At 37.1% G+C, this 14815-nt stretch overlaps 1 protein-coding gene and 1 pseudogene across 1 annotated transcript; both read left to right on the top strand.

The window, feature by feature from the left end:
- The first annotated feature begins 8748 nt into the window (after positions 1–8748).
- LOC138316539 (techylectin-5B-like) lies at positions 8749–9360 on the top strand (annotated as a pseudogene).
- A 2365-nt stretch (positions 9361–11725) lies between these two features.
- LOC138316931 (ficolin-1-like) lies at positions 11726–12935 on the top strand. Its single transcript, XM_069258572.1, has one exon. The coding sequence runs from the start codon at positions 11746–11748 to the stop codon at positions 12283–12285; it is 540 nt and encodes a 179-aa protein (XP_069114673.1). The 5' UTR covers positions 11726–11745; the 3' UTR covers positions 12286–12935.
- The last annotated feature ends 1880 nt before the right edge of the window (positions 12936–14815 follow it).

The raw sequence follows: 14815 nt of genomic DNA, 5'->3' as shown, positions 1-14815 counted from the left end.
CGACAGCGCCATCCAATATAGTCATGTTTACTTTTGCAGGTTTTTTTTGTACAGGTTTCAAAAATGGTTCTGAGCACTTGGTAAGTAAGTCTGATTTTGTTCCATGACGGATTTCGCCATTGTCACTGACCGATGGCGGAAACTTTTGATTCTCGTATTCAAAGAAATCATCTAGGTCTCTTCCTTTTGTCTGGCACGATATGTATAGCCTGGAGAATAACGCGCAATCGCTTTTCAACGCTGACATCTTCTCTTTGTCTTTTGAAACGCGTTTTGCGTGCGGTGACAAGAAGGACAAGCTGTTTCTCTTTATTGATTCGAAGATTGGAACATTGCTGGTTTTTTAGTCTGTCCTACACATACTCGTGATGTCCAATTGTCTCAGAGGTATAAGGGGAAACTTCGTGCGAAGAATAGCTGGAGGAATGCTTGTGTACAAGACTGGGAGACTTGTCGAGAGGCTCTTCGATGTCCGACTGGTAACGTTGTCAAAGTGAGTAATACAATGTATCTGTCGATATGGCCAACATTCTGTCATAAGAAACTGACATCTAAGATGGAACAGGGTATCGATGAGGTCCCGCTTCCTATTCTGACAATGAACCGTTATACCGAGATACACGAATAGAGGCGTTCCCCTACTCACATGATGTCACTGCGTACCAGAACTTTTTTCCCGCCCTTGAATGTGTTATACATCAGTATTTGTGGCACTTAACTTTGCCAGAAGAGCTAAATCTTGGAGCGTTATAGCACACTTGCGAACACGTTGATCGATAGCGAAAGTCGATGCTTGGTGTAGTTGTGCAACTTCAGACTTTTCACCACAAAAGAAACAGGTTGATGCGCCAATGGTGGTTTTACATGACAGGCTTCTTCTGGTAGCTTTTTTCTCAGATGGACCATCAACTTCAAAGTCTTTTTTCTAATGCCGTTTTTCAGCTCGCTTCACTTCGTTTGTATTGTATTTTATATAGCACTATCTATGCCTTTTTGCTTTATTCTGATACAAACCATTCCCTATACCACTTCCATTATCGAGACGTATCAAATTTATTGTTTTAGGTAGAATGTGAAGATCGTCCAACCTCAGAAGATTTTCTGCTGATGTTTTGTAGCCGACAACTGCATCAGATCATATATAAGTAGCAGGGCAACGACATTTGTGTCAATCTGGCATATCACACACACTTCCCAGTCAATCAGAGTACTCATACGGTTCGACGTCGAATCACCATATTCCTTTTTAGATTGCAGCTTGAAGATTTTGTCAGCCGCTATCATGTTAATTTTTGCATTTTATCTAGTGGTTTTTAATTAGTTCTGAAATGACAAGCAATTGTTAGATTTGTATATTTGTTACTGAATTTTTTATAACCAGCCATTATGCAAACAGTTAGCAATTTTTGTAAAATGACTGAAAAGTTCATTTATTGTGTATAATGACTGACATTTAAGCAAGTCATTATACATAATGACTGATTATACAAATTACAGTAACACATATATATAGTATAAACATATGTAGAACAAAACTCTTTTTTTAACTTTTCTATTTGCCGCTTCTGGGTTGTTCCGGTGGCGTCTTGTACATATTTTAAATAACTAAAACGAAATTAAATCATTAAATTAAGTAAATGCAGTAATAAAAACAAGCGTTAATGCACAAAACAAATAATCAAAGTGTCTATTAAAATCACCATAACAGTAAAATCAACCGTTTTGGCGGCCATCTTAGAAAATGGCCGTCATCACCCTACACCGGAAGTTATAAATTGCCACCGTCGCTAAAATGAACGAGTATACCCTGAAGAACATCTGTGTCAAATCTGGTGCTTTGACCACCTTGTGCAATTCTTCTGATAATCGGTAGTTATCTGCTGGACTATATGAGAGATCCATAATAAATTACGAGACATTTTACCAGTAGTGTATTTTTCAGTTCGAGCAAGAGCCCTGGGCGGCCTAGGTAGTGGCGAGCGGAAAGTGACCATGCCTCTTTGTGAAATGCTTAACTTTTATTTCTTTGATAAGAAATGCTTTATTTAATCATTTATTGATGTTGATAGATTTTATAAATCGATTGCACCCAATATCAATGAGAAGCAATTTAACATGAAACGCGTTCTAGACTACCTAATAGTTCATGTATTTTCATATATACTTGTTGAACACAGATAAACACATGCTACGAAATATATCAAACGGTTAATGGCAGTGTCAGCTTTCGTGATATCAATTTTTAGGAAGATGTGCAAAATATAGCGGAATTATGGTAGGACTGATCTTCAAAATTATTATAATATTGGTTTCCTTGGAAAATCTATGGTTGTCGACGAATTCACAATACTCCCAAAAACGTTATTTTGTTTGATAAATTAACAGCCAGGGTTGTGCAAGGACGGCCTGTAATGTTAGTAAGACAGTGTCAAGGGTGACGTTAGAGGAGAAAAATAGGAAGAAGAGAACAGTTTTCGGCGGCATGCTTCAGTGATATAACACGTTAAAAGGGACAAGAGAGTTAGGATCATAATCAGGGTCGAAAGAAGCGGGGGGAGGCGATTGCCCCCCGTTCCCCAGGGCGGGGGGGGGGGGGGGCAAATATGTCTTTTTGTCCCCCCATTTTCGCCCAGTGAAATGTTTTCAAAAATGCACATTTGAAAGAAAAAAGGTCGTACTGCACATTTTTGTACTTCATTTTAGAAAATTTTCTGCTGCGCGGCCTGTTTTTTTACAACGTTCAAGCATGTAATTATATAATGATCAAACCTTAAATAATGAAAATTCAATACACACGTACTAGATTAAAATTTTCATCAAGGGTTTATACTATTTCAAAAAATGCTTATTAAAAGATTAATTTGTTTATTTGTCTTAGCAAGACAATCAATTTATTATTATTTTGACTTACACAACAATGTGAAGATGGTATGAATCAGGTGGCGATGGTAGGAATCCGGTATGTTAAGATCGAGCTGGGTTGCATAATGGTATGACGACACTCACAATTAACCATTATTAAATGTAGGTAACTTTAAAGCGAAAAAATTACCGTGTTAGAACGCTTTAAAATCATTAAAATACATTGTAAAACTCAGCTCAGCCATACAAAATCGTAATATTTTTTCTCTGGGAGACCCCCGAACCCCCTAAACAACAAAATATTGCGCCGAATAGCAAATTCATCTAACTACATCGTAAAACTCATCTCAGCCATTCTAAATCGTATTTTTTCCCGAGGAAGGCCCCAGGACCCCCTAAACAACAACAAAAACCACGCCTTCGGTATTCTCATATACAACAAAATGCATCCAAATACTCATCTCAGCCATTCTTAATCGTATTTTGTTTCCCGGGAGACCCCTGGACCCCTAAAACACCAAACTTTTGCGCCTTCGGCGCTCGCAAAATCATCAATTTACATCGTAAAACTCATCTCTGCCATACTAAATAGTAATATTTTTCCAGGGGATACCCCAGACCCCAAAACTCGCACGCTTATTTCCGTATTCATTTATTTCCTGTTAGCGACGCCACTGTCCTGAGATGTGTACAAGGATTATATTTAATGATATGTGAAAAAAGTATATCTAGTATTTCATGTGGGTGCGGGGCTCACGAGGAAAACAAGAAAACACAACCCAAACATATCGCAGTCTCGCACGCACCATGCACTTCATACACGCAACACACCGCAAACATGGGAAGCTGTCCTTATATGACCCTGGCTATTAATAGGAGGTTTATCAATCAAACAAACAAATAAACAAAAACTTTCAATGTTTGCTACATGCATACACCGTCCTATGTACTGTTTAATTAAATATCATGTATCTGATATAAATATCCACACACACATACAACTACATACGAGACTTATATATTGTACATAAAAGAGCAAAGTAAAAGTATAAGGTAATGGAATAAAGGAAAAATAGCATCATATTGAAATATGGAAATGAATAAGATCAATTATATTGCACTGAATAAAAATTGCAATTATGTGACAAAACTTTCAAGTAATCTTTGCGCCCTCTCATACTCCCTTAATGTGTCTAATTGTTTCAGGTGTAGTATTGAAAAATACACAAATATACTTTGATTTCAAACAGAAATATAATGGATGAATCTGAATTTGACCAATTGACAATTTGATGTTTTTCTATCTCTGAGAAAGAGTTGCATATTGATAGGCATATACGGATAAGCAATTTCTTTTCTTTGTAAATTATATGAAGAAATTAATTGTTTAGTTGCTAAAACAAGACTTTGGTACACATAATTATTTTTCAATTAGTTAGTGCTGTAAAAGAATAAATCATCAAATAGACAACCAGAAGACTGATTTCTAATACACCCGTGTCATATTAAAATATATGTTTTACTGCTTCTCAAAATGAAAGTAAGACGGGCATAGTTCTGAAAATGTCTTGAAAACGCGAGTATGAGTGTGTCTCTTTTCAGTCATCTTTTCCTACACTGATTCCTCCCAGCCATGCATTATGGACTGAAACACTTTGGAAAGCAATTGATCTCGTGCAGTTCCTTTACGGATTTGTCCCTCCGTAACTGGTAGCTTATCTGGTTGCGACATATGTACAGCATTGATAGTCTTGCCATCCTCCTCATAATCTGGACCTTCATCTTTTAGAGGTAGACGTGACAGACTATCCGCGTTACCATGAGCTTAAATGTTCTTATATTCAATGTCATATGTCAAACCAGACAGATAGAGAACATAACGCTCCATACGTAAGACTGTTGTTGACGGTATACCCTTCTCTGTACTAAAACTTGCGACAAGTGGTTTGTGATCGCTGATCAATGTGAATTTGCGTCCGAACAAGTAGTCGTGGAAGTGTTTTACATCCTATTCGTTCCCTCAAGGCTTTCTTGTCTATCTGGGAATAGTTCCGTTCTGCTGCGTTCAAAGACCTTGAGGCATATGCGATGGACCTTTCTGATTTGTCCTCCATTATTTGAGATAGACTGCCCCGAGTCCACGGGGAGACGCGTAACAAGCAAGTCGCCGCGGTTTCTCCGGATCATAGTGAATAAGTACCTCAGTAGACGTCAGTTTTGACTTCCTAAAAGGTTGACGATGACTCTCATTCCACACCAATGTTTTGTCCATTTATAGTAGCTTACCATAATAGTTCACTAAACCTAAGAATGCTCGGAGCTCCGACACATTGGTAGGCCCTGGTGCCTCCAACACATCCTTCACCTTCCAGTCGGATTTATGTAATCCCTCGGCGTCAATCTCATGACCACAAAATGAAAGTTTCTTCATAAAGAATTTACATTTTTCTTTCTTGACTAGCAGTCCATATTCATCAAGTCGACCAAGAACTGCTTCGAGGTTCCTCAAGTGTTCCTCGTCGTGGCGTCCAGTTACAAGCATGTCATCAGTGACAACTCAGGTGCTCGGATTGCTTTAATGGTGGGCCATTTTAGGGTGATTTCTCTTAGCCAATCTCCTCCAAGCAGGGATGTTCCCCCTTTGGGTATAATGCACAGTTTTAGGTCCTTACACTATCCCTCATAATGAACATTCACATGAGAAATTCCTGTGAGTTTTCACCTGAGATAGTTCTCAGATAGACTTGAGTATTTGACTAATCTGCCAAACGTCCGGCTAACTGTTCCTGAAATACCTTCTTAGTTGGTTACCACCGATACAGTAGTTCCTGTGTCAAGTTCCATTTTATGCCGGATTCCATTAATCTCCGAATAAAGAGTGCTTTTCCTGTGTACACTTGTGGATTGAATATCAAGGCTAGCAATCTGAATTTCATACTCGCAGTCATCGTGGTGTACCTTTTTCTGTTGCGCTGATTTCCATACCTTTTTGATGTAACCCTTCTTGTTACACGCGAAACATGTCTCATTTTCCATGGCTATGCCTTCGGATGAAGGTTACCTAAACATCTGTAACATTTACTTGAGCTGCTGGTGCTGGTATGATAATGTCCATGTGTCCCTTGATTAGGTGCACAAGAAGAATGTTTTTTATGTTTATTGGGTTTCTGGGCATGCGCATAAGTTCCTCTTAACTCTGTGGAGTCCTTTTCGGCCATTTCGATCGCTATAGATAACTCGATTGCGATGTCGTACGTCAAACCTTCCTCGGATAAGAGTTTTCGTTGGATGTTTTCGCTCCGCTATCTGATACTTATCTGGCTCGAAGTGCGTCCTGCAGTGAATCACCAAAATCACAGTGTTCAGACAGTTTTCTGAGTGATACAAGATAATCTCGGTTACTCTCCCCTTCCTTCGGTTCCCTCTTATAGAAACGAAAACTTTCTGCAATAACGAGTGGTTTGGAGTTAAAGTGACTCTTTAATGGCTCGCACAATCTATCAAAAGATTCTTCCGAGGGTTTTCGTGGGGGCTGTAAGACCCCTGAGAAGTTGGTATGTACTTCCGCGCACAAGGCTTAAAAGTGGGCGAACTTTCTTCTTGTCCTTGTCGTCATTGCATAAGAAATATTGATCTAGGCGCTCCCTATACAAGTCCAACGATACCTAACACTGATAGAACGTGTCAATTCTTCCTATTCGCCATGCCATCTGTGACACAATAATCAGCTGATTTAGCAAGATAGTTTGTACCGTTCGTTCTAAATGTTCCTGATGCCAGCGTTCATTAGAAACACGTGTTTTCATCGAATAAAGTAATTTCGGCCCATTTAAGCCAACAAATGATCTCAACTTACAGTTTTACCACCTTGATTTTCTTCCGAAATCCATTACAAACAAAACTACAGTTCATTCACGTCCCCGTCGCCAATTTGTTGTGTTTGTGGTGGGGTGTGTGTCTGCTGACGAACAACACATTAGACGCCATTCTGATCAATTCTGAAATTATTTTTATTACCGCAAAACAGTGAAGAATTTCACTTTAGGGTATACACTAAAAAGAAGCCGGATGCGGACCGAATATACGGACTCGATACAACAGGCTCTATATCACTACACAACTCGTTTTACTTTTATTATATATTCAAAAATAGAATAAGTCTCTATTTATGCATGTGATTATAACCACATTAGAAAGCTTACTTTAGGGCTTATAAAAATAATGGTTTGGATTTGAATGTTGAGTTCATTGAGATTGCGTTTATACATATCAATGTTGTATATGAATACAACCACGTCATTGTCGGTGAGCTGGGTCAGTTTTTGTACCAACATGCACACGCGTTTCTATATAAATGACCTGCTTGTATTATGTGCCTGCTATTCTTCACCTTGATATATTTACTCTTAAGTTTCATGTGGTCTACTTCTAACCTCTGTCTTTAACCTACAACTTTTTGACCAATACGTTGTCTTATTTTAAGCTCGCGATAAACATATCAGAATATGGTTACCATATTATGGTTCGTCATTATGTATGTATTGACTAAGTATGTGTCAAGGTACATTCCTACGGATTTGGATGACGGTACAACGAAGTCAGATACACGCTACAGGGGATTACTGGATTTAGTGTCCATGACATCCACCGACCAACTCCACCAACACCAACTAACTACAATTTATTTATACAAACACACAATTTTACATAAAGAACAATTAATTTAACTATAACCATATACAGCCAGTCCCCAAAGAATGCACTGACATTGATTGTTGCCTCAGGCATGGTGGAGGAAAATAACAAGGGCAAACCACCGTGCGGACAACAAACAGACATTGCCCCGAGCAGGAGTCGAACACTTTACTAAACCGAGCGGTTTGCAGCTTACGCTGGAATGCGTATTGCGATTCCTGCTAGCACATTAGCGATCACAGCTAGTGAGACACTTGAATCGCAAATGGTTCATATTTAGAATTACAACAGACACGCAATGTCATTATCAACAATCATCCTAAATCAAATGGACCATGCTGTCTTTTTATCGCGGGTTTCTGAAGAAGAGCACCACCAAAATATAGACTTGAACAGAAATAATTGAATCTTGAGAAAGGATTTTCTTGACAAATACGAGAATCCTTTTTAAACATATGCAGGACTATCACAGTGATCATGCTATTAAAGGCTTTTACATGTAGCAGACCCTTTAAAGTATTAGTGGGGGAAAAAGAGTTAACGACCCACAGCATGATTGTAAAAGGCGATTGAATTTAGGATCCTTTCTTTTCTTCCTAACTAACTGTATTCTTCCTATTAAGTTATCCCTTGACATCGCTTCACTTTTGTTTGGCCTTCTGTTGAACGCTCGCCCCTGTAAGAAAAAAAATTACCTATCAATCAAACGCAAGCATAGAGAAAATTAAATTTATTGAACGATAAATGTTGAAGTAGTGATGAGTCTAAAGTGTGACATTGATCTTTAGGAAAAATTGTATCATACTTCTGATAGGCCCATGGTTTTTTTAATGCGTATAAAATAGGGCTGCTAAAACAATTATCCTGCCTTTGGGTAGGAGTTACAGAACCACAAGTTGTAAATGTAAGTCGGAGCTTTACGTAGCTGACAAAGCCTGATCATGGATATCTTTACAATTATTCTTGCTATTGTGGTTACTACTTGTCAAGTAAATTGTACTTTTTATAGTTTTAAAATAAACGACAGCTTCACTTTGTCGCCGTTTGAGAGTTCAACTGTGGTCGAGAGGATGACATGTGCATTGAGATGTCACGAAGCCCTTGCGGTAAATGGTAACTATCGTATGTGTAAATTCTTGCAGCCAAACCAGTAACCCATACGGTGACCTATATATTTCAGAGGACATCAGAATGTGTCATCTGTTACCAACAGGAACCCCTTCTTGTGTCTACACTATAACACCCAGTGACCTGGTAACTACCGGCGTGTTCTGTGATATGGATACTTTGGGTGGTGAGTGGACGGTTATACAAAATAGGTTTGACGGCAGTCAGAGATTTAATAAAAATTGGGATAAATACAAACGGGGATTTGGGTCTCCCTTTGGTGAAATGAGAATATGTACTTGTTGACTTCATCAGGTGCATATGATCTTCGCATAGAGGTTGATGATCATTTACGGGTATCCAAATATGCCTTGTACATGACTTTCGTAATTGCGTCTGAGAGAGAATCGTCCAGCTGACAATATCTCTATATGCAGGTAATGTGTTGTTTGATGCCATGTCTGCACATAATTTGAAACCATCCAATAACGCCGATAAAGATAATGATGCCAGTGAAGCTAACTGTGCGATGACTTACCGGGCGGATGGTGGTACGATGACTGTCACAGAGTAAATCTGAATGGAAATTACAATACTTATGTAACATACGGTGCCACAGCCATGTCCTGGTTTTCGCTTGTGTCGATAAAATATGATGTACTGTCATCTTCAAAAATGATGATTCGTTCAGTTTGATATAACGATAAAGAAAAGGGAAAATAACCCGTTCCAGTATCAAACAGATAAACATTTTTTAGACAAGCATAAAATGAACATATTCAATTTTATCACATAATCGGCCTGCTATCCAGTGATTTCGCCGGTGTGATATTTTTGTATATGTCTCCAGTGTAATTTGACCTGGAGCAATTTCCCTTACCTGGAAATTCATTGTGACGTCAAAACAGAAAAAATAAAATAACGTCAGGAAAAATGGCGTGACGTCAGGATTTTGAGGACGGTGAGACAAAATGGCAGCCACTGCTGGGTTTTCGGAATATTTTTTGACGTAACATTCTTTAAAATATAGGTTATTGTAGTCATGTGATAACAAGTATCCTAAATTTGTGTTAATTTCATATGCCAAGGCTCACAACAATAACAATTTCTAAGAATCGTTTCATACAATATCATATGAAATAAGCACTCATTTAAGATCCTGTATGTATCTATGAGAATGACTTTATGTAGACTTTCCATCTACAAAAAAATGATAATAATGATAATAAAGAAAATATTCTAATGGATATGGAAACCTAATACATACCGCAACATAAATGATACTCGGATGTTCAGAAATATATAATATAACCTATATTTTAGTTTACTATCATCAGATTGTGGGCTATTCAAATTGCCTTTTGTCCGTTGTCCGTCCTTCCAGATGTTCCTTCCATCCTTCCGCCCGTTGACAATTCTTATACTGCTATTTCTCCGAAAGTACTGAAGAAATCTGTCTTAATTTCAAATGAGGGTTTTCCGTAGACCCTAGTTGTGAATTGTCAGACATAAATCATTCTATGATGGACGCCAAGATTCCTCTGGAATGTCTTTTAATATTTCGATCTTGATGGTTATTTCAAGTAATTTATGTTTAAATACCATATATCATCTGTAAATGTTGTAAAAATTTCATTGATCACTATATAATAACCGTCTTTATCATTTTTGGGGATATGGGGTAATTCAAGTTTCTGGTAAGTTAAGGACTATCTATCTGATATGTGAAGCATCGGGCCGATATGGAGTGCTATGGGTGTTGATAAATATGAATAAATACGTAATTAAAAAACAGTTTAGAGCATTTGTTGAGTAGTTATTAAATGTTAGTTAGAATTAAGGATAGGCGACAATTCGATCCGCGAGTAAATAATCCACAGATCGGGCTAACCATTTTGATGGATGTTTCCCTGGAGCTACTGTAGGCAGGTGGGCCTGATAGACCAAATAATTACGTCTCACATTTCCCGTAATGGACCGCCCACTTTCTGACAAGTTGGTAATATATGGTCATGTAATAGAAACAGCAGTTACAATTCATTGTCTTACCTTGAAAAATATATATTAGATGACACAAACGTTGATCTATAAATAAATCGTATAGGTTAATAAAACATAAATGATTTTTACCACCAAGAACTCATTGTAAGACATAGGTTTGTTTCCCTAATATTGAAGAAATGTACAAAGCTGCGACAGCAAGGCTCAAAGCCATTATAATATGATTTTACATGTACTTATTTAACTTTGTGCTTTATATAGTATTGACGCTTATTACAATAAAATTCAATGCAAATGGGTTTTTTTATGGTTATAATATGTTTATAGAACCAAGGAACCTATACACTTGTGATATTTGAATGGTCACATGTCAGACCAAGGTTTCCGAACCAATGGTGTCTTTTATAGTTTACTTTTATGTTTTCTTAACTAAAAATAAAAACAACTTTTGTTCTAAACACCAGTGTGCCATTTGTGTATGCAAATTATTCAATAGTGGTACTATCATGATATATTATGTTCAATCTAGCTTCTAAATTTTGGTATTAGACATACGGGTAGGTATTGTGTTTTATTGACCTGTGGCACACACTGATTTATGTAAGGAAGAGAATATAAAGGCCTTAGGTCGTCCGACGAGATATTCAAGGCATGATTCATCATCGCCTAGTTGTTCAAAACTATTAGATGCGTATTTTATCGGCAGATTTCGTTCACAAACTTTTATTCCCAATGGATATGTTCCGTGTGCTTCTCTACGTAGCGGTCACTACTTCTCAAGTGAGTTGTACATTGTTCAATGTAAAAACGAACGACAGCTTCACTTTGTCGCCGTCTGAGATTCCAACTGTGGCCGAGAGGATGTCGTGTGCTTTCAGATGTCAGCAGGCCAGTTGTACAGCTTTTGCTGTAGAAGGTTACGATCACACATGCAGATTTAGCCAGCCAAACAGTAATCTATACGGCGATTTGTATATTAACGTGGACATCGGGATGTGTCATTTCCTGCCAGCGGGATCTCCTTCGGGTGTCTACACTATAACACCCAGTGACCTGGTCACTACTGAGGTGTACTGTGATATGGATACTGTTGGTGGTGGATGGACGGTCATACAGCATAGGTTTGACGGCAGTCAGGACTTCTATCAGAATTGGGAGGCATACAAACACGGATTCGGCTCTCCCTATGGTGAATACTGGATCGGAAATGAGAACCTGTATTTGCTGACCTCCTCGGGTTCATATGAACTTCGCATAGAGATGGAGGATATTTCACGGTCAACCAAATATGCATCGTATACGATTTTTTCGGTGGCATCTGAGAGTGAAAATTATAACCTTACAATATCGGGATATACAGGGGATGTTATGCATAATTCAATGGTTGAACATAGATTTATGCCATTCAGCACTGCTGATAACGATAATGATGGAAGTAGCGGTAACTGTGCGGTGAACAACCACGGAGGATGGTGGTACGCAAGTTGCCACAGGGTAAATTTGAACGGACGATACGATCCATCAGCAAGCAATGACGCCTCGGCTATGTGCTGGCAGCGGTTTAAATCCTCCGAGTTCAATGCCTTGGGGTATTCGAAGATGATGATTCGTCCCTTGTAATATCATCAGGTGTATGTTGGAAAATGTGTAATGTTTTGAAAATCTACAAATTTATGTTAAAGTCAAATTCCTGAATCAACCAAAATCAACCGTTTCCAGATATTGTACTCATTTTTGTGTTTGGTTTTGTTGGACACAGTAGTAACAGTCAGAGTCCTTGGTTAAGACGAAAGAAGACGGAGTGGATCGGTACATGGCAACTGCTTTATTTGGGTTTAGAACTCGAAATCCAGGTGTCGCAGACAAGTGATAATATGCCGTAACCCCCTTAATCACTTGGCCGCAATTTCTTTTAATGCCATAAAATGTACTGTAGACAATGAATGACATCACGACCTGATGGTGGCGTAACAAAATAATTAATCCGCTTGATATGTAATAGATTTAACTTGGTTTTAACGGTAAACGAGTGATTTGGTATATATGCGTCACAACGTCAATCCACATAAATCATCCATACCGATAGTAATGATTTTCGCTGTGGTTTTGTATTCGCAGTCTGAAAAACGCGAATATAGCTACATATAAACCCCGCGAAATAAAAGCACTTTACAGTAAGTAGTGTTTTCTTATCACATTGTATTGTTCTAATGCTTATCTTATACCGACCAAAGCTCGCAAAATAAATAAAAGAACTATATTCAATTTAAGGTGGTTCGATACAGTTAGGCCTAAAATTTTTCCCTCGTTTAATTTTCTTTAAAGATGCTCCACCGCCGACAGAGCATAAATGATATTCATTATTTGAACAATAATTGGTGTTTTATCGTGTATATATATGTCTAATTAACACAAAAAATAATATAAAATAATTTATTTTGCCTTTGGTGCATGCACAATCAGTACTTCATTCCATATACGATATAGTGCCACGGATTTTTTTCGGGATGCAATTAATTATTTTTTCATATTTTTATCTTGAAGTAAAATTAGAAGCTCAAACTTTTCAATGTTGGTAATGGTGTAAAGTACCTAACTTTTGTAACTGAAGAAAAATACTAAATCGTCTGCTCCTGTTTTTAATAGTGAAAAAAATAACATATGTCGGCGGTGGAGCATCTTTAAAGTTTGCTCATTTAGAGATTGGTTGATAACCTGTTTATTAAGGCTTTTATTTGAAAATTGACCGTGCGGTTTTGGAAATATTGTACTCTCAATAACCCTACTTTACTGTCTGTTTTTCTCAAAATACAGATTTACACACATATTTAAAAAGGTTGATAATTGACTGAAATATTACAAACAACAACAGTTTGTATCTTTAATATGTAAGTTTATATGGCTTTCAATGACTTGAATAACGTTTCCACTCTTAAAAATACAATAATTGTGAATTTTACACGCGAATGCGTGTAAATGAGGCCTAAAAAGGGCCATTTTTTGCATTTGAATTTCAACTTAAATACTTAATTTTAAAAAATCGTGTCGTTTAATTTTCTTTATTTTTTGTCCACATAATAAAATAGTTGTTTGGGTTATGATGAAAGAATATAAAAAAAATTGACCGTGGAATGTTTTAGTAATTAGCCTTTCTATACCCCTACCCCCTAAAAAATGACTTTTTTCACAATTATATTATTAGACCGAATTCGAGCGGTAATATTTTTATAAAGAACATCTTATATACATGTATTGAATATTAATAAGTGTAATAGTTTGATAATATAAATTGTTAAACCTGTTAATTTTATGTCACGATGCCACCGATTTGATGCTATACAAAGCTAAGAAATGGCACAAATAAGCCATTATTTTGCCTGGATATAATATCTGAAAAATGAATATGGAAAATTCTGTGTAAATATTCTACTTCAATTACCCTTTACACAATCCATGATTTTATATTGTTTTAGCGGAAAAATATTTTATCAATATCCATTTTTCCATCGTCAAGATATCTTAGCTTCAATAGTCGTTTGAGGCAGATATTCAAGCATAATTTTGAATTTGGCGCCAAAATTGTAACCATGAAAAGCGTCTACGTGACAACAATCGAAGTTGATAACTTCAACTTGATCACAACAATGTCGATAAAATCGACCCAAAATACACAACTGTATGTCTTTGTATGTTTTTTTTGTGGAGATATCTGCATATGTAATACATGTAGATATATATTTATTATCCGAATTAAAATAAAACAATTTTTTGGATCCTCAATATAACCTGTACGGCAAGTGTACAGTAAGCCTAAGAAAAAAATCTCTTATTCCGAATCCTCGATCTACGTTCAGCTGATTACTGTAGACAGGAAAATAATTAGTCTATGCCTACATGTACATGTTTAGTTTCTATATCACAGATATAATACTGATGTTGACACTAGCTTACATGTGCTTTTCGTAAGATAGTATTTGATCAACTGAATCAGAGTAGCCTACTTCCGTGTCTTTCTCAAAACGGGAAATACATATCATGCATCATCTAATTACAGTAGTTAACAGCCTGTGTCGTATCGTACATGTATTCAGTAAATAAAATCTTGTTCCCCGAACGTGTTAGTGTTTATTGAGGATCATATTAGCTAAAC

Source organism: Argopecten irradians, chromosome 2 (genome assembly GCF_041381155.1).
Source record: "Argopecten irradians isolate NY chromosome 2, Ai_NY, whole genome shotgun sequence".
Classification (NCBI taxonomy): Eukaryota; Metazoa; Mollusca; class Bivalvia; order Pectinida; family Pectinidae; genus Argopecten; species Argopecten irradians.
Note: the sequence above shows the minus strand (reverse complement) of the source record. Positions and strands in the feature narration are given on the sequence as shown.

Coding starts and splice junctions, on each gene's coding strand:
- LOC138316931 (XM_069258572.1), top strand. CDS start 11,746: ATGGATACTGTTGGTGGTGGATGGACGGTCATACAGCATAGGTTTGAC.